Raw genomic sequence first — 22,896 nt, 5'->3', positions numbered from 1 at the left:
GCCTGCAACGGCTACACGTGTCTGCTAGAAGGCGGACCGGAGATACTCGGAGCAGAAGAAGTTCAGTGGAAGAGCTTTAAGGATTTCCAACGTAAATTTCTGTGTTTGGTGCATTTTAGGAAGTTTTTCTGTGTAAGGTCCACAATGGCAGCCAAGTGCACAACACAGAGACGTTCAGCAGTCAGGATTCAGACTCCAGAGGCTTGCAGACCCCGAGGGTCTGCTCGGTTAGTAATGTGGGGGAAATATGGTCCCCACACTGAGACCTTTTGTGATGAATGGACACGAATGACTGCGGGGGATAAGGCACCATTTCCCGGGATAGGTAGTTTTGACACAGAGGTGTTGCATAATTTAAGGCGGAGGATCTGTCTCATAAAATTCTGGAAACAACGAGTTAAACATTATGATTGTTTGCAGTTATGGCAACAGGAAAGTGAAATGCAAAGAAATGTAACTTACACACCTAACTTTCATCTTGAGAGGAGAGACATGGCAATGGAGAGGATTGTGGTTGCGGAGAAAAGCACAAGGGTGAACAATAAAAACGCTCTTAGCAACTGTAGTATAGATGATAAGAATAAGTGTAATAAATGTAACAATGATAATTGTAATGCTGTTGAATGTACAACTATTAACCCATGCAAGTCGCACCCCATGTTAAACTTTCCTCAGGAACAACAACAAGAAAGTGAGCCCAGCACAATGTCGGAGCCTTTTACAGAAGCCATCACACAAGACATCCAGGTGGACGCGACCAAATCGGTAAAGACTGTAATCAAACCCCCTAACGGAGGGTCAGGTGAGGTCGTGTCCACAGGTACGTATGGTATTATACATCACGCACAAACAAATGTACCTTATATGGTAGAATCAATTCAGAATGACGTTACTGGACTTAATCCTGTCAGGGTAATTGCAGTACCAAATGGGAAAACTGACTCTTCAGGAGTCACTCCCGTCAGGAACATCGCCATGTACTGCCCCTTTTCCCGGACAGAATTAAGAACAATTCTGTCTGAATTTCCTGATCCCAGGAAAGACTTAGTTGCTTGTCAGAAATACATTAGAGTGCTAGGACATACTGCAGAGCCAAATAACAAAGATTGGAGGACAGTTTTGAGGACATGTTTACCCCCCGATGTTGATTCATTGAAATTTATCGCTGATTGTAAACTAGATGAGGAAGTGCCACTAACAGACGAGTATAACCAAGATAATGTAAAAAGAATTAATCTACAGTTGAAAGAATATTTTCCTACAGTAGTAAAGTGGAATAAAATCTTTACAATAAAACAAAAAGAAGGTGAATCCGCATCAGAGTATTTTCACCGGGCTCTGCAGGATATGGCTAGGTACACGGGTATAGATGACATTGACACTAATGTACACCACAGAGAGGTAGCTGTGTCTGTATTAATGAACAACTTAAAAGACACACTAAAAATTAGGGTACAAACCTCGATACCTCATTGGAGAGGTATCTCGGTCGCTGCATTAAGAGAGTCCGCTATCGAGCATGACCGAAATATCCAAAGAACCAGGGAAGCGCAGGGAGAGCGGTTAATGGCACTGAACATCCAAGCACTAGAGGAGGCATCAAGTCGACCGGAACCCCAGGCCCCTAGCACATGGAGAAAGCCAAGGATTTGTTACCATTGTAGAAGAGAAGGGCATTATGCCAGCAACTGTAATAACCCACATAAAGTTAGACCCCCTAGACCAAGAAATGAGCAAAGTTATAACACACAAAATTATAATCAGGGATCATATAGGAAAAATGTTGGCCCACACCCATAATGTGCAGTCAGGAAAGGTGATCATTAGGACTGATGGTAAGCCTGAGGTTATAGTTAATAAATTGGGAGGTCATTCCCTGAAGACACAGGAATGACCGGGTGAAACGTTGTAAATGTATCTGTGAAATGTTTCTTTTTCTCTCTCCCCATCTCTGACGATTATTGGTAGGATTCAAACATTGCATATATACTTGGTCTTTGCAGAAGTCTACCAAACCCCAGCATGACCTATCCGCATCAATGTATTCTGGCCAGATACAGACAATGGAATATGGAAGTGCTGGGGGGAGGGACTGCGCAGGGAAACCATTGGACATGTAGATATGACAGCCTGATGATCTGACAGTGTTTTGAAATGTTTGAAAAATGTTTTTTTTTCTCTTTTCCTATTGATGGCTATTGTTGATTTAAGTAATATACACATGCATATAAATTGTTCTCTCTCTTTGTTTTTTTTTTTTTTGCTGTTGTTGTTTTCTCTCTCTTCTCACTCATGCTTTCATGTTTTAAAGATGGTATGTCACCCATCAGTTAGACAAATGGTAATGCAAGATTTTTGCTCCTTACAGAACGATCGCTGGTTTGGAGGGAATATTGCATCACCAGAATGTTCGTTTGGAAGACTGAGAGACAGCACCTTTGAGAAGACAGCAGAACAAGAAGAACAACAAGACGAGAGAACTAATTATCGTAACAAGTTTCTCTCCCCCTCAAACTGATTTTCTGTACCCCATTACAAATTTCTTCTTTTCTCCTCCTGTAAGATGGACTTGCCCCAAGAGACTGTGATATGGATTTTCCTGTTGACCATGATGTTGACCAGAGCAGTCTGTTCCGGCGAGAGTACCAGAGAGGTCGAGAAAGGATCCAGAAAGGTTCCGATGACTGAGACGGAGGTGTAAATTTCCAATAGCAATACAACCACCCAGCAAAAGGCGAGTACCAGAAACGATCTAGCCATGTTATTTGTAAACATTTTTCTTTTAAGGATTGTTAGCTGAAGAAAACTGTATCTGTCGGCTCTGTAACAATGTCATTGAGGATGGGTGCATAAAGAAATGCCAATCCAGTTTTAATATCCATATGGACCGGCATCCATTGAGTGACTATCACTCCTTAGTGGGTAGTGTGTTAAATAAAACAGATTGTTGGGTATGCTCTCAAGTACCTCAAGGTCATAGCAAATCAGGGCTAGTACCATTTCCTTTAACGTTAGGGGAGGTACTTGAGTTAAGTGGTGGGAGACCGGTGGACAGGAGGTTTAATATCTCCAGCCCTCCTAGTTTGAAGCTCCACCAATACCATGTGGATAGGTCCCTATTATGTTTTAACATCTCCAATCCCCGAAAGCCGGGAAATTGGGAAGTGTCATGGAGTAATCAAACCATGACCTTTTCGCATAGAGCCGATAGAATGCCAACAGATACAGAGCTTATACGCCACATAGCCAGTAGAGGAAAATCTTTCCGGTATAGGTATACCTTAGGAAATAGGATTACGAGAGTTGGAGAGGTATCACCAGGATACTGTGCACATATCGTACAACCTGATACGTGTACTAAGCAGATGGAAGAATTAGGGTTAGGAGATTTCACATGGAAGGTGTGTAATATGGTTATGTCCTACTCCGTCCCATATGTTCTCCCCGATGATGCATATTTCATATGCGGGAGAAAGGCGTATAAAGTGGCTTGCCCCAAACTCTGAAGGATTGTGTTATATTGGAAAAGTACTACCTGAGGTAATGAGTCTAAGGAGTGAGGAAACTGTAATTCCAATGGACTTGATTTATGACCCAACGGTAGAAACAATGATGTGATGAAAATGCGATTTCTACGGTCCGTTTCTTTCACCTGTTTTTCCGTTTTCTCCAAGGTAAAAAGACCCATTTGGACGAGGAGTCTGATGAGCCGATATACAGACAACAGATGGATTAAAGAGGAAGTTTTGACAACCTGATACACAGATTTTTGATGAACTATGCCATGGATCCCCAGTTTCCCTAGAAATTTTAAAATTACGCTAGCCCAACACTTTTGTAAATCTATGGACATTGACAGCTTTTGCTCGCACCTTATGGGCAAAAGCACAAAGAAGACTGCATTCAACAGACATCAAACAAGACCTCAATCGACGAATGTACATTTACCTGACATAGAATACCACCGCATTATCGTAATTATGTCTTTTCTTCATTTCTACAACCCTCAGGTAATGACACACATAGTCGATAGGGAATACAGGCACAGATATCAGCAATCACATATCTCCCCCATTCATGTATCATCAACTAAAATGTGCTCCCCCATTTTGTTACAACCAAAGCCGAAAAGAGCTCGGTAAAGTTTGACAGCCCATCCACAGACCCGTACCACGGGATAAGAAGGAATTCAAATGTATACTTCGCAATACCTCGAAGCTTGATTTAAAACACGTACGGCATGATGATACATGACCCCCCAAACATGGACTCATACACACATGCTTCTGCTATCTCACTAGGTCATACCCTTTTCCTACCTTCTCCTCTCCTCCCCTACCCAACCATGTAAATGTATTAACCCCTGACATATATTTTTCTCTTTTTGAAATGTTTTAGAAGGTGGCAGTTATTGTTGACTGCCAAAGGGTGGACTGTCAAAGTCAGAAAAATATCTCTATGCACACTACCATATTTGCACCTCACACAGGTCCGTGCTGCGCATGCGTGCGCTCTCCCGTACGTGCGCATACTCACAGTCGCGGGCACCCGCAGGCGCACGGTATGCGTATTTACGGTAGAGTTTATGTGATCGTAGCGTGCGACTCAATCGTTACATATTTTCACTATATAATGTATTTTGTAGATCATGGTCCCTTTGATAGATTCTGAAAGTTTAGTTAACATAGCATGTTCCTGAACAGAGAGATCCCTCTTTGTATTGTACGAAGGGTCTAACAGGGGTCATACAGTGGTGTTTGGTACCCATCGGAAGAGTATTTAAATAGCAATATTCCGGTGTTGGTTTGGAGCGGATTAATCGCTCGTGCGAATAGTTATGGACATAAGAAGTTTATGTCCATTTACTATTATTTGTTCTTATTTAGTCATGCGGCGGGAAACCCAGTATCCCACCCACCTGAACAGTTGGAAGCAGGCACAGCCCACCTGTATGAATCAACCTATGACCTTTTGTTATAATGCGAAGCCGAATTCCTGTGTCCAATGAACAAAGAGATTGTAGGGACCATTGAATTGTATTGTGTGAGGGGCATAAATAGGCAGGCCGACCATATCCAGTTCACTCTCTTCAACGGTTCTCATTGCTGATAATCGGGAGCTGGATATCGAGGCGCATGCGATCGTTTCCCCTTGTGCGTAAGGTGTTTCTCCGCAACCATATTGATCTTCTTGTTATTATGAGCCATTTCTCTCTCTCTTCTCTTTCTCTCTTATTTTCCCTTAAATAGTAATTGTATTGTATTTCCTGTGTAGTTATCTGGTTAGGTAGTCTATGTTATATTGTAGTGTATGATTTGTATTTGTATTAATTCTTTTGCAAGTATATCATTCATAATATATATTAGGCGTTGGACCCTAAGCCCAGGTATCTGTGTATTTCTTATAGTGTCTAGTATTCTCAGAGCGTCGGTGACGCTCAAACAGCTTTTAAGTTAATAAGGTTACACTAGGTTGCATCTACACCCTATCTCTACACTAAGGTTTTACAGCATATTACATTGTTTCTGGTTTAGATATAAAGGTTTAACATGGTGAGCGTCAGCGCCGCTCGTGATCTCCTCGTGGTCTTGAGCGTCCGCTACGCTGATAGCGTAGCATTACGGTAGTCGCTCACCTATAAGTGTGCCCGATACCAACAGCGTATTCTCGTGAGCGTCTGTATCGCTCGAGCAGCCCGCTCCCGATACAGCGTCCGTTACGCTATAGTGAACCATTACGTTAGTCAGCAGCCAATAGCGTGCCTGCCTGTGATCTCTTGGCCGTGAGCGAACGTGACGCTTGAGCGTCTCGACTACGGCTAAGCGATTGTTACGCAACGAGCGTACCTTTACGGTACTTCATACGTAAATAGCGTACAGTGTTCTTAGACCTCACAAAGGGTTTTTATATACGATAAATATTCAGCTTTATCAGGAGATAAAGAAGACGCTGCCTGCTCAACGAGAAGCCCGTTAGTGTAGAATCATAACCAAAATTCAACCAGTGAGAGGCCATATAGTAGAATCGTAAATTAGGAAAGGGAGAGGCCACCGGAAGATTTGACTCTACAAAGAGTACGAAGTGCAATGGGAGGCCTCTTATCCCCTCATATAAAAGAAGGAGAGAGTCAATAAGGGAGTAAAAATTTCTAGGGATAAAAACAGGGGAATGTTGAAAAACATAAGTATTTAGACTGTAAAACAATACTAAATAAATTGTTACGACGCAGAAGTTTTTTTGGCTACATTAATCTTTTGTTTAAAATGAGTTGCAATGGGCATCACATTGCGATTTACAAAATCAGCTGAGTTAGGAGAGATAGAGGCACCCAGATACTGAAAGGAGAGCGTAAGGGGCAGGGGAAGGTAAAAAAAACCACTAAGAATGAATATATGAGACTTGGCTCAATTAATCAAGAGACCTGAAAAGAAACCAAAATATTCAAAAACCTGCATTAGACGCTCCAATGATTTGTAAGCATCGGCTATGACCAATAACATATTGTTAGCCTATAGGCCTATGATGTCAACATTACCTGGCTGAAGACCCAGTATTAGCAGGATAAGACATGCCAGAGGTTCAGTGGCTAATGAAAACAACCCAAGGGACAGAGGGCAGGAATTTCACCAGGTTGGACCCCTTAGTCGGTTCCAGGAGGCCCACAAATCTCTATCTCCAATTCCTGATTATATATTATCTTTGTATAAATTATTCTTTTCACGTTAAGGCTTTTTTCTTGAAATTCTGAATATTGTGGAATGTTTCTGAGCCCAGTGTTATAGTGGTTGCTGATTGCTGGGATAAACTTGGTACAGTTTACTGGATAGTGTGTGTCATAATCTGGATGATGAGATTAAGGATTCCACTTGTGTTTGGCGAGGTTTAGTTGTAATGTGGAAATAGAGTTTGTTACTGTTTATGCGTTGTATGAAGGTATGCAGGTCCTATATGTTCACTTTCCATATGCATATGATGCAATTAATAAATCTTCTACAAATCAGAATACCGTTGTAAAATGGGTTGTTGTTCCATATTACTTTCCTGGGTGGTAGTTTGAAAAGTGAGAGCTTGCGGAGAGAAGGGGACAATCAAAAGAGGGCCATTTCCACAAGTCCACTTTGCCATAGATACGTCTGCATAGCTATGTGCAAAACTGGTCCCCATGGCTGTTCCTCGGATATGCCTTTAGTAGTCCCATTCAAACCAGATTTTATGGTTAACAATACATTTCACAATTATCCCCATGAAGTCCATTTGAGATAGTGGGAGTATAAATTCCACAATAAGGAAATGTTTATTTGGTCTACATCTACAGCTTACTTTTTGAACAATGAAAATGTATCAAGGTTAATAGGATATAGTCCTCATGCCAATTGATCTCGTTGAGGGTGTCAAGTACTTATTTTATATACAGTACTTCAGATATCTTTTTGTGTGAGGTAACATATAAGGAAGTCAGTACGAGAGACTAATGGTGCTCCAGGGGTTTGTCAGGATTTATGTCCATCATCGGTAAGTAGTAAAATAGTGCCAGATTCGCATTGCTGACTGCCTGGTGGTACACATGTTCTTTTTTGTTCAAGATGCTCTCAGTAGCAATGTAAAACATGACCCAAGGGAACCATGCTATGTAAAACATGACCCAGGGGAACCAGGCCATACTTAAGCCTAGGGTAGTCAGTCAATGTCTTGCATGTTGATTGTTGCTTCTTCAAGGAACTATTTTTTTCTTAAGCATATGTTGGTCCCTCCTCTGGTTTTGTGATTATGTCTTTGTTTTGGAGAGTTACGTGCTTTTTTCATTGAATTTTACTTGTTTTATTTTGGCTGTGTACTCTGTGTCCTTCTGCACTAGTTTCTCAAATGTTTCCAGGAATGCTCCTTTGAGATGTTGTGAGTCTCCATCGCCAGAGATATTAAAGGAAGAATTAGCTATTTATTGTCAACCTACTCAGTCGCACATGAATGTACCTTGGAAACTTACCAATAAATTGCAATACTTACATCTAAAACAATATTGCACAACATTTTTCTTTCATGTTCTTAACAGAACACACTGCTAGAAGATTGCATGGTTCCCTTGGGTCATGTTTTACATTGCTCTGTGTATGGACAACAAATATATACTTCTTTAGGGATTTCTATCCTGCACTATCTTTTCCCATGGTTTTGTAGGAGTGAATCCTGTTTCATGCAAAGTGACCAAACGTGCAAATACCCTACGGCATTAAAGCGCTCATAAATATGAACATATTGCATTCAGTGGTTGACTGCCATCGCGGCACTTTGGCCAGTAGGTCTGGGGCAGACAAGAGTCCCAGACCTACGTGGAGTTTAACGAGAGAGAAAGCTTGGGATGTATAATGTATCACAATTAGACTGCGTTACACCCTGCCCTTATTCGCATGCACACTGGCGTCTTTTAGTGGCGGTATGCATATTTACTTACACGAGGGACAGTTAAGCGATTATCATCTGACTGTGCATGAGTCTAAGTCGCACTGCGCGTGTGGGGCAATGGTCTTGAGAGTGCAGTAGCAGAGAGTATTTAGGTGGTCATTCCAAGTTGATCGCTCGCTAGCAGTTTTTAGCAGCCGTGCAAACGCTATGCCGCTGCCCACTGGGAGTGTATTTTAACTTAGCAGAAGTGCGAACGTTTTTATCGCAGAGCGCCTGCAAAAAAATTTTGTGTAGTTTCAGAGTAGCTCAAAACCTACTCAGCGCTCGCGATCACTTCAGACTCTTCAGTTCCGGATTTGACGTCACAAACCCGCCCAGCGTTCGCCCAGCCACGCCTGAGTTTTTCCTGACTCGCCTGGGTTTTCCCGCACACTCCCTGAAAATGGTCAGTTGCCCCCCAGAAACACCCACTTCATGTCAATCACTCTGCGGCAACCAGTGCGACTGAAATGCATCGCTAGACCCTGTGCAAAACTGCATCGTTCGTTGTGCCCATACGTCGCGCGTGTGCATTGCGCCGCATATGCATGTGCAGAACTGCCGTTTTTTAACCTGATCGCTGCGCTGCGAACAAATGCAGCTAGCGATCAACTCGGAATGACCACCTTAATCACAAAGTGATTGACAGCCAGGGACTGTTTGTGAGTGGGCAACGGGGTCCCATACGCAGAAGAAAGGACTCCGGCGTGTTTCTTGCTTCAGTCATACTGCACGACCATATGGGTATTGAGAATTCCCATAATCGAATGATCTGAAACGGACGCTGCGTCTTTGTACACTAACACTGAGGTCTGCGAGGTCGCTGGTGGGCGTCTCAATACGTTTCCAAGAGGCTGCGGCATTAAGATATTTTCTCTGACGTCCTAAGTGGATGCTGGGGACTCCGTCAGGACCATGGGGAATAGCGGCTCCGCAGGAGACAGGGCACAAAAATAAAAGCTTTAGGACTAGGTGGTGTGCACTGGCTCCTTCCCCTATGACCCTCCTCCAAGCCTCAGTTAGGTTTTTGTGCCCGGCCGAGAAGGGTGCAATCTAGGTGGCTCTCCTAAAGAGCTGTTTAGAATAAAAGTTTGTTAGGTTTTTTATTTTTAGTGAGTCCTGCTGGCAACAGGCTCACTGCATCGAGGGACTAAGGGGAGAAGAAGTGAACTCACCTGCGTGCAGGATGGATTGGCTTCTTAGGCTACTGGACACTAGCTCCAGAGGGACGATCACAGGTACAGCCTGGATGGGTCACCGGAGCCGCGCCGCCGGCCCCCTTACAGATGCTGAAGAGAGAAGAGGTCCAGAAATCGGCGGCTGAAGACTTCCCAGTCTTCTTAAGGTAGCGCACAGCACTGCAGCTGTGCGCCATTGCTCTCAGCACACTTCACACCGCGGTCACTGAGGGTGCAGGGCGCTGGGGGGGGCGCCCTGGGCAGCAATGTAATTACCTTTACTGGCTAAAAATACATCACATATAGCCCCTGGGCTATATGGATGTATTTAACCCCTGCCAGGATTACAGAAAAAAACGGGAGAAGAGCCCGCCGTGATGGGGGTCGGGGCCTATCTCCTCAGCACACAGCGCCATTTTTCCCACACAGATCCGCTGGTGGGAAGGCTCCCAGGCTCTCCCCTGCACTGCACTACAGAAACAGGGTTAAAACAGAGAGGGGGGGCATATTTTGGCGATATAAATATATATTAAGCTGCTATAAGGGAAAACACTTACTGTAAGGTTGTCCCTGTATAATTATAGCGCCTTGGTGTGTGCTGGCAAACTCTCCCTCTGTCTCCCCAAAGGGCTAGTGGGGTCCTGTCCTCTATCAGAGCATTCCCTGTGTGTGTGCTGTGTGTCGGTACGTGTGTGTCGACAGGTATGAGGACGATGTTAGTGGAGGCGGAGAAAATTGCCTGTAATGGGATGTCACCCCCTAGGGAGTCGACACCAGAATGGATGGCTTTATTTATGGAATTACGTGATAGTGTCAACACGCTACAAGGTCGGTTGACGATATGAGACGGCCGGCAAACCAATTAGTACCTGTCCAGGCGTCTCAAACACCGTCAGGGGCTTTAAAACGCCCATTACCTCAGTCGGTCGACATAGACACAGACACGGACACTGACTCCAGTGTCGACGGTGAAGAAACAAACGTATTTTCCAGTAGGGCCACACGTTACATAATCACGGCAATGAAGGAGGCGTTACATATTCTGATACTACAAGTACCAAAAAAAATGGGTATTATGTGGGGTGTGAAAAAAAAAAACTACCTGTAGTTTTTCCTGAATCAGATAAATTGATTGAAGTGTGTGATTATACCCTTTCCCGCCAGAGGTTAGGGCGCGCTGGGAAACACTCCCTAGGGTAGATAAGGCGCTCACACGCTTATCAAAACAAGTGGCGTTACCGTCTCCTGATACGGCCGCCCTCAAAGATCCAGCTGATAGGAGGCTGGAAAATACTCTAAAAAGTATATACACACATACTGATGTTATACTGCGACCAGCATCGCCCCAGCATGGATGTGCAGTGCTGGGGGGGTTTGGTCGGAATCTCTGACTGAAAATATTGATACCCTTGACAGGGACAGTATTTTATTGACTATAGAGCATTTAAAGGATGCATTTCTATATATGCGTGATGCACAGAGGGATATTTGCACTCTGGCATCAAGAGTAAGTGCGATGTCCATTTCTGCCAGAAGATGTTTATGGACACGACAGTGGTCAGGTGATGCGGATTCCAAACGGCACATGGAAGTATTGCCGTATAAAGGGGAGGAGTTATTTGGGGTCGGTCTATCGGACCTGGTGGCCACGGCAACAGCTGGAAAATCCACCTTTTTACCCCAAGTCACCTCTCAGCAGAAAAAGACACCGTCTTTTCAGCCTCAGTCCTTTCGTCCCCATAAGGGCAAGCGGGCAAAAGGCCAGTCATATCTGCCCCGGGGTAGAGGAAAGGGAAAAAGACTGCAGCAGGCAGCCCCTTCCCAGGAACAGAAGCCCTCCACCGCTTCTGCCAAGGCATCAGCATGACGCTGGGGCCTTACAAGCGGACTCAGGTGCGGTGGGGGGTCATCTCAAGAGTTTCAGCGCGCAGTGGGCTCACTCGCAAGTGGACCCCTGGATCCTACAGGTAGTATCCCAGGGGTACAGATTGGAATTCGAGACGTCTCCCCCTCGCAGGTTCCTGAAGTCTGCTTTACCAACGTCTCCCTCCGACAGGGAGGCAGTATTGGAAGCAATTCACAAGCTGTATTCCCAGCAGGTGATAATAAGAGTACCCCTCCTACAACAGGGAAAGGGGTATTATTCCACACTATTTGTGGTACCGAAGCCAGACGGCTCGGTGAGACCTATTTTAAATCTGAAATCTTTGAACACTTACATACAAAGGTTCAAATTCAAGATGGAGTCACTCAGAGCAGTGATAGCGAACCTGGAAGAAGGGGACTATATGGTGTCCCTGGACATCAAGGATGCTTTCCTCCATGTCCAAATTTGCCCTTCTCACCAAGGGTACCTCAGGTTCGTAGTACAGAACTGTCACTATCAGTTTCAGACGCTGCCGTTTGGATTGTCCACGGCACCCCGGGTCTTTACCAAGGTAATGGCCGAAATGATGATTCTTCTTCGAAGAAAAGGCGTCTTAATTATCCCTTACTTGGACGATCTCCTGATAAGGGCAAAGTCCAGGGAACAGTTGGAGGTCGGAGTAGCACTATCTTGGATACTGCTACAACAGCACGGGTGGATTCTAAATATTCCAAAATCGCAGCTGATCCCGACGACACGTCTGCTGTTCCTAGGGATGATTCTGGACACAGTCCAGAAAAAGGTGTTTCTCTCGGAGGAGAAAGCCAGGGAGTTATCCGAGCTAGTCAGGAACCTCCTAAAACCAGGAAAAGTGTCAGTGCATTATTGCACAAGGGTCCTGGGAAAAATGGTGGCTTCCTACGAAGCGATTCCATTTGGCAGATTTCTCGCAAGAACTTTTCAGTGGGATCTGCTGGACAAATGGTCCGGATCGCATCTTCAGATGCATCAGCGGATAACCCTGTCTCCAAGGACAAGGGTGTCTCTTCTGTGGTGGCTGCAGAGTGCTCATCTACTAGAGGGCCGCAGATTCGGCATTCAGGACTGGGTCCTGGTGACCACGGATGCCAGCCTGAGGGGCTGGGGAGCAGTCACACAGGGAAAAAATTTCCAGGGAGTGTGGTCAAGTCTGGAGACTTCACTTCACATAAACATACTGGAGTTAAGGGCAATTTACAATGCTCTGAGCCTAGCAAGACCTCTGCTTCAAGGTCAACCGGTGCTGATCCAGTCGGACAACATCACGGCAGTCGCCCACGTAAACAGACAGGGCGGCACAAGAAGCAGGAGGGCAATGGCAGAAGCTGCAAGGATTTTCCGCTGGGCGGAAAATCATGTGATAGCACTGTCAGCAGTGTTCACGATCTCCACCCGGGAGAGTGGGGACTTCATCCGGAAGTTTTCCACATGATTGTGAACCGTTGGGAAAGACCAAAGGTGGACATGATGGCGTCCCGCCTCAACAAAAAACTGGACCGGTATTGCGCCAGGTCAAGGGACCCTCAGGCAATAGCTGTGGACGCTCTGGTAACACCGTGGGTGTACCAGTCAGTGTATGTGTTCCCTCCTCTGCCTCTCATACCCAAGGTACTGAGAATTATAAGACGGAGAGGAGTAAGAACTATACTTGTGGCTCCGGATTGGCCAAGAAGGACTTGGTTCCCGGAACTTCAAGAGATGCTCACAGAGGACCCATGGCCTCTGCCGCTAAGAAGGGACTTGCTTCAGCAAGGACCCTGTCTGTTCCAAGACTTACCGCGGCTGCGTTTGACGCCATGGCGGTTGAACGCCGGATCCTAAGGGAAAAAGGCATTCCGGAAGAAGTCATACCTACCCTGGTCAAAGCCAGGAAGGAGGTGACCGCACAACATTATCACCGCATTTGGCAAAAATATGTTGCGTGGTGTGAGGCCAGGAAGGCCCCCACGGAGGAATTTCAACTCGGTCGATTCCTGCATTTCCTGCAAACAGGAGTGTCTATGGGCCTCAAATTGGGGTCCATTAAGGTTCAAATTTCGGCCCTGTCGATTTTCTTCCAGAAAGAATTGGCTTCAGTTCCTGAAGTCCAGACATTCGTCAAGGGAGTACTGCATATATAACCCCCTTTTGTGCCTCCAGTGGCACCGTGGGATCTCAACGTAGTTCTGGGATTCCTCAAATCACATTGGTTTGAACCGCTCAAATCTGTGGATTTGAAATATCTCACATGGAAAGTGACCATGCTGTTGGCCCTGGCCTCGGCCAGGCGAGTGTCAGAATTGGCGGCTTTGTCTCACAAAAGCCCATATCTGATTTTCCATTCGGACAGGGCAGAACTGCGGACTCGTCCCCAGTTTCTCCCTAAGGTGGTGTCAGCGTTTCACCTGAACCAACCTATTGTGGTGCCTGCGGCTACTAGGGACTTGGAGGACTCCAAGTTGCTAGACGTTGTCAGGGCCCTGAAAACATATGTTTCCAGGACGGCTGGAGTCAGGAAAACTGACTCGCTGTTTATCCTGTATGCACCCAACAAGCTGGGTGCTCCTGCTTCTAAGCAGACGATTGCTCGTTGGATTTGTAGTACAATTCAGCTTGCACATTCTGTGGCAGGCCTGCCACAGCCAAAATCTGTAAATGCCCATTCCACAAGGAAGGTGGGCTCATCTTGGGCGGCTGCCCGAGGGGTCTCGGCTTTACAACTTTGCCGAGCTGCGACTTGGTCAGGGGCAAACACGTTTGCAAAATTCTACAAATTTGATACCCTGGCTGAGGAGGACCTGGAGTTCTCTCATTCGGTGCTGCAGAGTCATCCGCACTCTCCCGCCCATTTGGGAGCTTTGGTATAATCCCCATGGTCCTGACGGAGTCCCCAGCATCCACTTTGGACGTCAGAGAAAATAAGAATTTACTTACCGATAATTCTATTTCTCGTAGTCCGTAGTGGATGCTGGGCGCCCATCCCAAGTGCGGATTGTCTGCAATACTTGTACATAGTTATTGTTACAAAAATCGGGTTATTATTATTGTGAGCCATCTTTTCAGAGGCTCCTCTGTTATCATGCTGTTAACTGGGTTCAGATCACAAGTTGTACAGTGTGATTGGTGTGGCTGGTATGAGTCTTACCCGGGATTCAAAATCCTTCCTTATTGTGTACGCTCGTCCGGGCACAGTATCCTAACTGAGGCATGGAGGAGGGTCATAGGGGGAGGAGCCAGTGCACACCACCTAGTCCTAAAGCTTTTATTTTTGTGCCCTGTCTCCTGCGGAGCCGCTATTCCCCATGGTCCTGACGGAGTCCCCAGCATCCACTACGGACTACGAGAAATAGAATTATCGGTAAGTAAATTCTTATTTTTGCACATTAGCTGCGTACAAATTTGCAGATGCATTTGCGCACAACTCTGCATGAGGCCATGCCTAAGGGAACAAGATGGCTGGGCATACTCTTATTTGAACCACAATGAATATTGTAAATAAACTTTCTTGATCTATAATTACATGAAGTTACCTTCTCCCTAAATAACACCTCCAGCTCCTCCAGGGTATAGTCCTCTGCGCTGAAGCCATCTTGGGAAGAAGGCAGTCTCCACCCTTTTTGCTTCTCCTGCTCCAATTTTACCGCTTCCCAATTTAATGCTGTTCAACAAATAAAATCCTGTACTTAGATAATGGTTCTTAGATACGTACTCTATCTAATAACACGGCAATAATCATACGGTCACATCGGGCTAGGATATAAAATAAATATAAGCAAAAGCTAAAATAGTCCTTATGACACATACATGGAAAAGGGAGGACACGTTCACAACTATAAAAGTGCGCCTATCACCTACACACATTGCATAGCACTAGCTCATTGGGAGAACACAGCCAATGAAATCACTAGGACCTAATGACATCACTGAGGCCCTTTTGCATGAATATTGGTTGAGCGCACATAATGTGTCCTGCCTCGGTGACGTCACTGCTGTCTGGCGGACTGTAGGTGACAGATGCACATTAATTGCAAAAAAACAGATCAACTGCAAACAAAACAAAGGTAGTAATGAAAAATAAATGACTAATGAGAAACCAAAACATAGATAATATTTCTGTAGAGAGCCAGCACTTACTCTGTCAGATAGGAAGCCTGAATCCAGTGCATGGAGCGTGAAAGGGGAAAATGGACGGATATTAGAGGTGTTTTACCTTATTTATTAACAGTTTCTTATATTGCGCAGCATATTCCGCTGAGTTTAACAATTAGAACAACAGTAATAGAACATAAGTCGGCAAAAACAGACAGACATTGGTGGTCATTCCGAGTTGATCGCTAGCTGCATTCGGTCGCTGTGCAGCGATGAGGCAAAAAAACGGCACTTCTGCGCATGCGTATGCGGCGCAATGCACACGCGTGACGTACTATTACAACGAACGATGTAGTTTCACACAAGGTCTAGCGAAGCATTTGAGTCGCACTGCTGACCGCAGAGTGATTGACATGAAGTGGGAGTTTCTGGGTGTCAACTGACCGTTTTCAGGGAGTGTTCGAAAAAACGCAGGCATGCCAGGAAAAACACAGGCATGGCTGGCCGAGCGCAGGGCGTGTTTGTGACGTCAAAACAGGAACTGAAGAGTCTGAAGTGATCGCAAGCGCTTAGTAGGTATTGAGCTACTCTAAAACTGCACAAAAAAATATTGCCGCCGCTCTGCGATCCTTTCGTTTGCACTTCTGCTAAGCTAAAATACACTCCCAGTGGGAGGCGGCATAGCGTTTGCACGGGTGCTAAAAACTGCTAGCGAGCGAACAACTCGGAATGACCCCCAAAGAGGTAGGAAGGCCCTGCTCGCAAGCTTACAATCTATAGGATTGTATATATCTATATTAATAATAATATATAGATATATATAGATCTATATATTTACCTTCTAGTCGGTATACAGTGACATGTTTATACCGCTATGTGGTAACGAACTGCTGGGTCTATTAGGACACCCCAACATTATGGATACAGCAGAGACTATTTAACGCCGGACAGATGACTGCGCTTTATATTGGTTTGTTTCCTTTTATCATTCAAAACGAAAGGGAACAGATTTAATTAAGCAGCTCGCGTTGCGGTTTTATCAGCCCATGGCGATTCTGCTCATACATCCACAAAATCAGCCTTCTGTGAGTTAATGTGCGTAGTCGCCAGGCTACAGCGCTTAACTGAATTGTTTATCAAGACTACACTGTATTTACTAACCATTATCGTGTCTTGTATGCAGAAATGAAGTATAACTAAGAGCGGGTGATGCGGATGATTCACTAACACAGTGGGAAAACTCTGCTAACCAATCAGAATTTTACTTCTTTGTTCCAGTACATGTTCAACTAATGAAAGTAAAAGTCTGACTGGATAGCTGTGTCAACATGACATGGGTGGTCGTTCCGAGTTGATCGCAGCCAGCAACTTTTTGCTGCTGCTGCGATCAACTAGTCCACGCCTATGGGGTAGTGTATTTTAGCTTAGCAGGGCTGCGATCGCTTGTGCAGCCCAGCTAAGCTAAAAAAATTTCAAGCAAAAGAAGACCAGCCCTGGACATACTTACCCTGTGCGACAATCTCAGCGATGCAGGAGCCGGCTTTGATGTCAGACATCCGCCCTCCGTTATCCTGGACACACCTGCGTTTTCCTTACCACTCCCCGAAAACGGCAGCCAACGGTCCTGATCCGCCCTGAAACGCCTTCTTCTTGTCAATCTTCTTTGCGGTCGGCTCTGCGACCGCTTCCTCCGTTAGACGCGACGTAACCTGGCGACCTCTGTCGCCGGGCAACGTCGCGCATTGAGGCCGCCACGCATGCGCATTCTGGACCCGTTCGCACCGTAGCGATAAACCGCTGCATGCGAACAGGTCGGCATGACCCCCATGGTGGGAACTGTAGAGCTACAGGTTGCGCTGATAAATTAGCGTGTGTTAGTTGCATTGGCTCCACAGTAACGCCAATCATATACAATTAAAAAGCAGGAAACTGTGTCACTCACAGGTAAAAAAATACTGAACAACAAAGCACTAATTAGATTGTGTAGCATCTTAATATCAATTGGTTGGAGTTTATTTTGTTTACTTAAAAATAAGAATTTACTTACCGATAATTCTATTTCTCATAGTCCGTAGTGGATGCTGGGGACTCCGTCAGGACCATGGGGAATAGCGGCTCCGCAGGAGACAGGGCACAAAAGTAAAAGCTTTAGGATCAGGTGGTGTGCACTGGCTCCTCCCCCTATGACCCCCCTCCAAGCCTCAGTTAGGATACTGTGCCCGGACGAGCGTACACAATAAGGAAGGATTTTGAATCCCGGGTAAGACTCATACCAGCCACACCAATCACACTGTACAACCTGTGATCTGAACCCAGTTAACAGCATGATAACAGCGGAGCCTCTGAAAAGATGGCTCACAACAATAATAACCCGATTTTTGTAACAATAACTATGTACAAGTATTGCAGACAATCCGCACTTGGGATGGGCGCCCAGCATCCACTACGGACTATGAGAAATAGCATTATCGGTAAGTAAATTCTTATTTTCTCTGACGTCCTAAGTGGATGCTGGGGACTCCGTCAGGACCATGGGGATTATACCAAAGCTCCCAAACGGGCGGGAGAGTGCGGATGACTCTGCAGCACCGAATGAGAGAACTCCAGGTCCTCCTCAGCCAGGGTGTGCCCCTGACCAAGTAGCAGCTCGGCAAAGTTGTAAAGCCGAGACCCCTCGGGCAGCCGCCCAAGATGAGCCCACCTTCCTTGTGGAATGGGGATTTACATATTTTGGCTGTGGCAGGCCTGCCACAGAATGTGCAAGCTGAATTGTACTACTCATCCAACTAGCAATCGTCTGCTTAGAAGCAAGAGCACCCAGTTTTTTGGGTGCCTACAGGATAACAGCAAGTCAGTTTTCCTGACTCCAGCCGTCCTGGAAACCTATATTTTCAGGGCCCTGACAACATCTAGCAACTTGGAGTCCTCCAAGTCCCTAGTAGCCGCAGGTACCACAATAAGCTGGTGCAGGTGAAACGCTGACACCACATTAGGGAGAAACTGGGGACGAGTCCGCAGCTCTGCCCTGTCCGAATGGACAATCAGATATGGGCTTTGTGAGACAAAGCCGCCTGTATATGCTGACAAACTTCTGGACTTCAGGAACTGAAGCCAATTCTTTCTGGAAGAAAATTGACAGGGCCGAAATTTGAACCTTAATGGACCCCAATTTGAGGCCCATAGACACTCCTGTTTGCAGGAAATGCAGGAATCGACCGAGTTGAAATTTCTTCGTGGGGCCTTCCTGGCCTCACACCACGCAACATATTTTCGCCACCTGTGGTGATAATGTTGTGCGGTCACCTCCTTCCTGGCTTTGACCAGGGTAGGAATTACCTCTTCCGGAATGCCTTTTTCCCTTAGGATCCGGCGTTCCACCGCCATGCCGTCAAACGCAGCCGCGGTAAGTCTTGGAACAGACATGGTACTTGCTGAAGCAAGTCCCTTCTTAGCGGCAGAGGCCATGAGTCCTCTGTGAGCATTTCTTGAAGTTCCGGGTACCAAGTCCTTCTTGGCCAATCCGGAGCCACGAGTATAGTTCTTACTCCTCTACGTCTTATAATTCTCAGTACCTTGGGTATGAGAAGCAGAGGAGGGAACACATACACCGACTGGTACACCCACGGTGTTACCAGAACGTCCACAGCTATTGCCTGAGGGTCTCTTGACCTGGCGCAATACCTGTCCAGTTTTTTGTTCAGGCGGGACGCCATCATGTCCACCTTTGGTCTTTCCCAACGGTTCACAATCATGTGGAAGACTTCCCGATGAAGTCCCCACTCTCCCGGGTGGAGGTCGTGCCTGCTGAGGAAGTCTGCTTCCCAGTTGTCCACTCCCGGAATGAACACTGCTGACAGTGCTATCACATGATTTTCCGCCCAGCGAAGAATCCTTGCAGTTTCTGCCATTGCCCTCCTGCTTCTTGTGCCGCCCTGTCTGTTTACGTGGGCGACTGCCGTGATGTTGTCCCACTGGATCAATACCGGCTGACCTTGAAGCAGAGGTCTTGCTAAGCTTAGAGCATTGTAAATTGCCCTTAGCTCCAGTATATTTATGTGGAGAGAAGTCTCCAGACTTGATCACACTCCCTGGAAATTTTTTCCCTGTGTGACTGCTCCCCAGCCTCTCAGGCTGGCATCCGTGGTTACCAGGACCCAGTCCTGAATGCCGAATCTGCGGCCCTTTAGTAGATGAGCACTCTGCAGCCACCGCAGAAGAAACACCCTTGTCCTTGGAGACAGGGTTATCCGCTGATGCATCTGAAGATGCGATCCGGACCATTTTCCCAGCAGATCCCACTGAAAAGTTCTTGCGTGAAATCTGCCGAATGGAATCGCTTCGTAAGAAGCCACCATTTTTCCCAGGACCCCTGTGCAATGATGCACTGACACTTTTCCTGGTTTTAGGAGGTTCCTGACTAGCTCGGATAACTCCCTGGCTTTCTTCTCCGGGAGAAACACCCTTTTCTGGACTGTGTCCAGAATCATCCCTAGGAACAGCAGACGTGTCGTCGGAAACAGCTGCGATTTTGGAATATTTAGAATCCACCCGTGCTGTCGTAGAACTACTTGAGATAGTGCTACTCCGACCTCCAACTGTTCTCTGGACCTTGCCCTTATCAGGAGATCGTCCATTTTCTTTGAAGAAGAATCATCATTTCGGCCATTACCTTGGTAAAGACTCGGGGTGCCGTGGACAATCCAAACGGCAGCGTCTGAAACTGATAGTGACAGTTCTGTACCACGAACCTGAGGTACCCTTGGTGAGAAGGGCAAATTGGGACATGGAGGTAAGCATCCCTGATGTCCAGGGACACCATATAGTCCCCTTCTTCCTGGTTCGCTATCACTGCTCTGAGTGACTCCATCTTGATTTGAACCTTTGTATGTAAGTGTTCAAATATTTCAGATTTAGAATAGGTCTCACCGAGCCGTCTGGCTTCAGTACCACAATATAGTGTGGAATAATACCCCTTTCCTTGTTGTAGGAGGGGTACTTTGATTATCACCTGCTGGGAATACAGCTTGTGAATTGTTTCCAATACTGCCTCCCTGTCGGAGGGAGACGTTGGTAAAGCAGACCTCAGGAACCTGCGAGGGGGAGACGTCTCGAACTTCCAATCTGTACCCCTGGGATACTACTTGTAGGATCCAGGGGTCCACTTGCGAGTGAGCCCACTGCGTGCTGAAACTCTTGAGACGACCCCCCACCGCACTGAGTCCGCTTGTACGGCCCCAGCGTCATGCTGAGGACTTGGCAGAAGCGGTGGAGGGCTTCTGTTCCTGGGAATGGGCTGCCTGCTGCAGTCTTCTTCCCTTTCCTCTATCCCTGGGCAGACATGACTGGCCTTTTGCCCGCTTGCCCTTATGGGGACGAAAGGACTGAGGCTGAAAAGACGGTGTCTTTTTCTGCTGAGATGTGACTTGGGGTAAAAAAGGTGGATTTTCCAGCTGTTGCCGTGGCCACCAGGTCCGATGGACCGACCCCAAATAACTCCTCCCCTTTATACGGCAATGCTTCCATGTGCCGTTTGGAATCTGCATCACCTGACCACTGTCGTGTCCATAAACATCTTCTGGCAGATATGGACATCGCACTTACTCTTGATGCCAGAGTGCAAATATCCCTCTGTGCATCTCGCATATATAGAAATGCATGCTTTAAATGCTCTATAGTCAATAAAATACTGTCCCTGTCAAGGGTATCAATATTTTCAGTCAGGGAATCCGACCAAGCCACCCCAGCGCTGCACATCCAGGCTGAGGCGATCGCTGGTCGCAGTATAACACCAGTATGTGTGTATATACTTTTTAGGATATTTTCCAGCCTCCTATCAGCAGGCTCCTTGAGGGCGGCCGTATCTGGAGACGGTAACGCCACTTGTTTTGATAAGCGTGTGAGTGCCTTATCCACCCTAAGGGGTGTTTCCCAAAGCGCCCTAACTTCTGGCGGGAAAGGGTATACCGCCAATAATTTTCTATCGGGGGAAACCCACGCATCATCACACACTTCATTTAATTTATCTGATTCAGGAAAAACTACAGGTAGTTTTTTCACACCCCACATAATACCCTTTTTTGTGGTACTTGTAGTATCAGAAATATGTAACACCTCCTTCATTGCCCTTAACATGTAACGTGTGGCCCTAAAGGAAAATACGTTTGTTTCTTCACCGTCGACCCTGGAGTCAGTGTCCGTGTCTGTGTCGACCGACTGAGGTAAATGGGCGTTTTAAAGCCCCTGACGGTGTTTGAGACGCCTGGACAGGTACTAATTTGTATGCCGGCCGTCTCATGTCGTCAACCGACCTTGCAGCGTGTTGACATTATCACGTAATTCCCTAAATAAGCCATCCATTCCGGTGTCGACTCCCTAGAGAGTGACATCACCATTACAGGCAATTGCTCCGCCTCCTCACCAACATCGTCCTCATACATGTCGACACACACGTACCGACACACAGCACACACACAGGGAATGCTCTGATAGAGGACAGGACCCCACTAGCCCTTTGGGGAGACAGAGGGAGAGTTTGCCAGCACACACCAAAACGCTATAATTATACAGGGACAACCTTTATATAAGTGTTTTCCCTTATAGCATCTTAATATATAATCATATCGCCAAATAAGTGCCCCCCCTCTCTGTTTTAACCCTGTTTCTGTAGTGCAGTGCAGAGGAGAGCCTGGGAGCCTTCCCACCAGCAGTTCTGTGAGGGAAAATGGCGCTGTGTGCTGAGGAGAATAGGCCCCGCCCCCTTTTCGGTGGGCTTCTTCTCCCGTTTTTCTGACAACCTGGCAGGGGTTAAATACATCCATATAGCCCCAGAGGCTATATGTGATGTATTTTTAGCCAGTATAGGTACTTTCATTGCTGCCCAGGGCGCCCCCCCCAGCGCCCTGCACCCTCAGTGACCGTTGGTGTGAAGTGTGTGACAACAATGGCGCACAGCTGCAGTGCTGTGCGCTACCTCATGAAGACTGAGAAGTCTTCAGCCGCCGATTTCTGGACCTCTTCTCTCTTCAGCATCTGCAAGGGGGTCGGCGGCGCGGCTCCGGTGACCCATCCAGGCTGTACCTGTGATCGTCCCTCTGGAGCTAGTGTCCAGTAGCCTAAGAAGCCAATCCATCCTGCACGCAGGTGAGTTCACTTCTTCTCCCCTAAGTCCCTCGTTGCAGTGAGCCTGTTGCCAGCAGGACTCACTGAAAATAAAAAACCTAATAAAACTTTTACTCTAAGCAGCTCTTTAGGAGAGCCACCTAGATTGCACCCTTCTCGGCCGGGCACAAAAACCTAACTGAGGCT

At 46.5% G+C, this 22,896-nt stretch overlaps 1 protein-coding gene across 3 annotated transcripts in view; it reads right to left on the bottom strand.

The window, feature by feature from the left end:
• Nucleotides 1-22,896, bottom strand: part of EFCAB6 (EF-hand calcium binding domain 6) — a 411,320-nt gene that overhangs the window by 232,569 nt on the left and 155,855 nt on the right. For all 3 annotated transcript variants that reach the window (XM_063928921.1, XM_063928922.1, XM_063928923.1), the window contains one exon: nucleotides 15,033-15,160. In XM_063928921.1, the coding sequence (XP_063784991.1) occupies nucleotides 15,033-15,160 (128 nt within the window). The remainder of the gene's footprint in view (nucleotides 1-15,032; nucleotides 15,161-22,896) is intronic.

Source organism: Pseudophryne corroboree, chromosome 6 (assembly GCF_028390025.1).
Source record: "Pseudophryne corroboree isolate aPseCor3 chromosome 6, aPseCor3.hap2, whole genome shotgun sequence".
NCBI classification, from domain to species: domain Eukaryota; kingdom Metazoa; phylum Chordata; class Amphibia; order Anura; family Myobatrachidae; genus Pseudophryne; species Pseudophryne corroboree.
The sequence above is the reverse complement of the archived record's forward strand: the minus strand, read 5'-3'. Positions and strand labels throughout refer to the sequence as shown.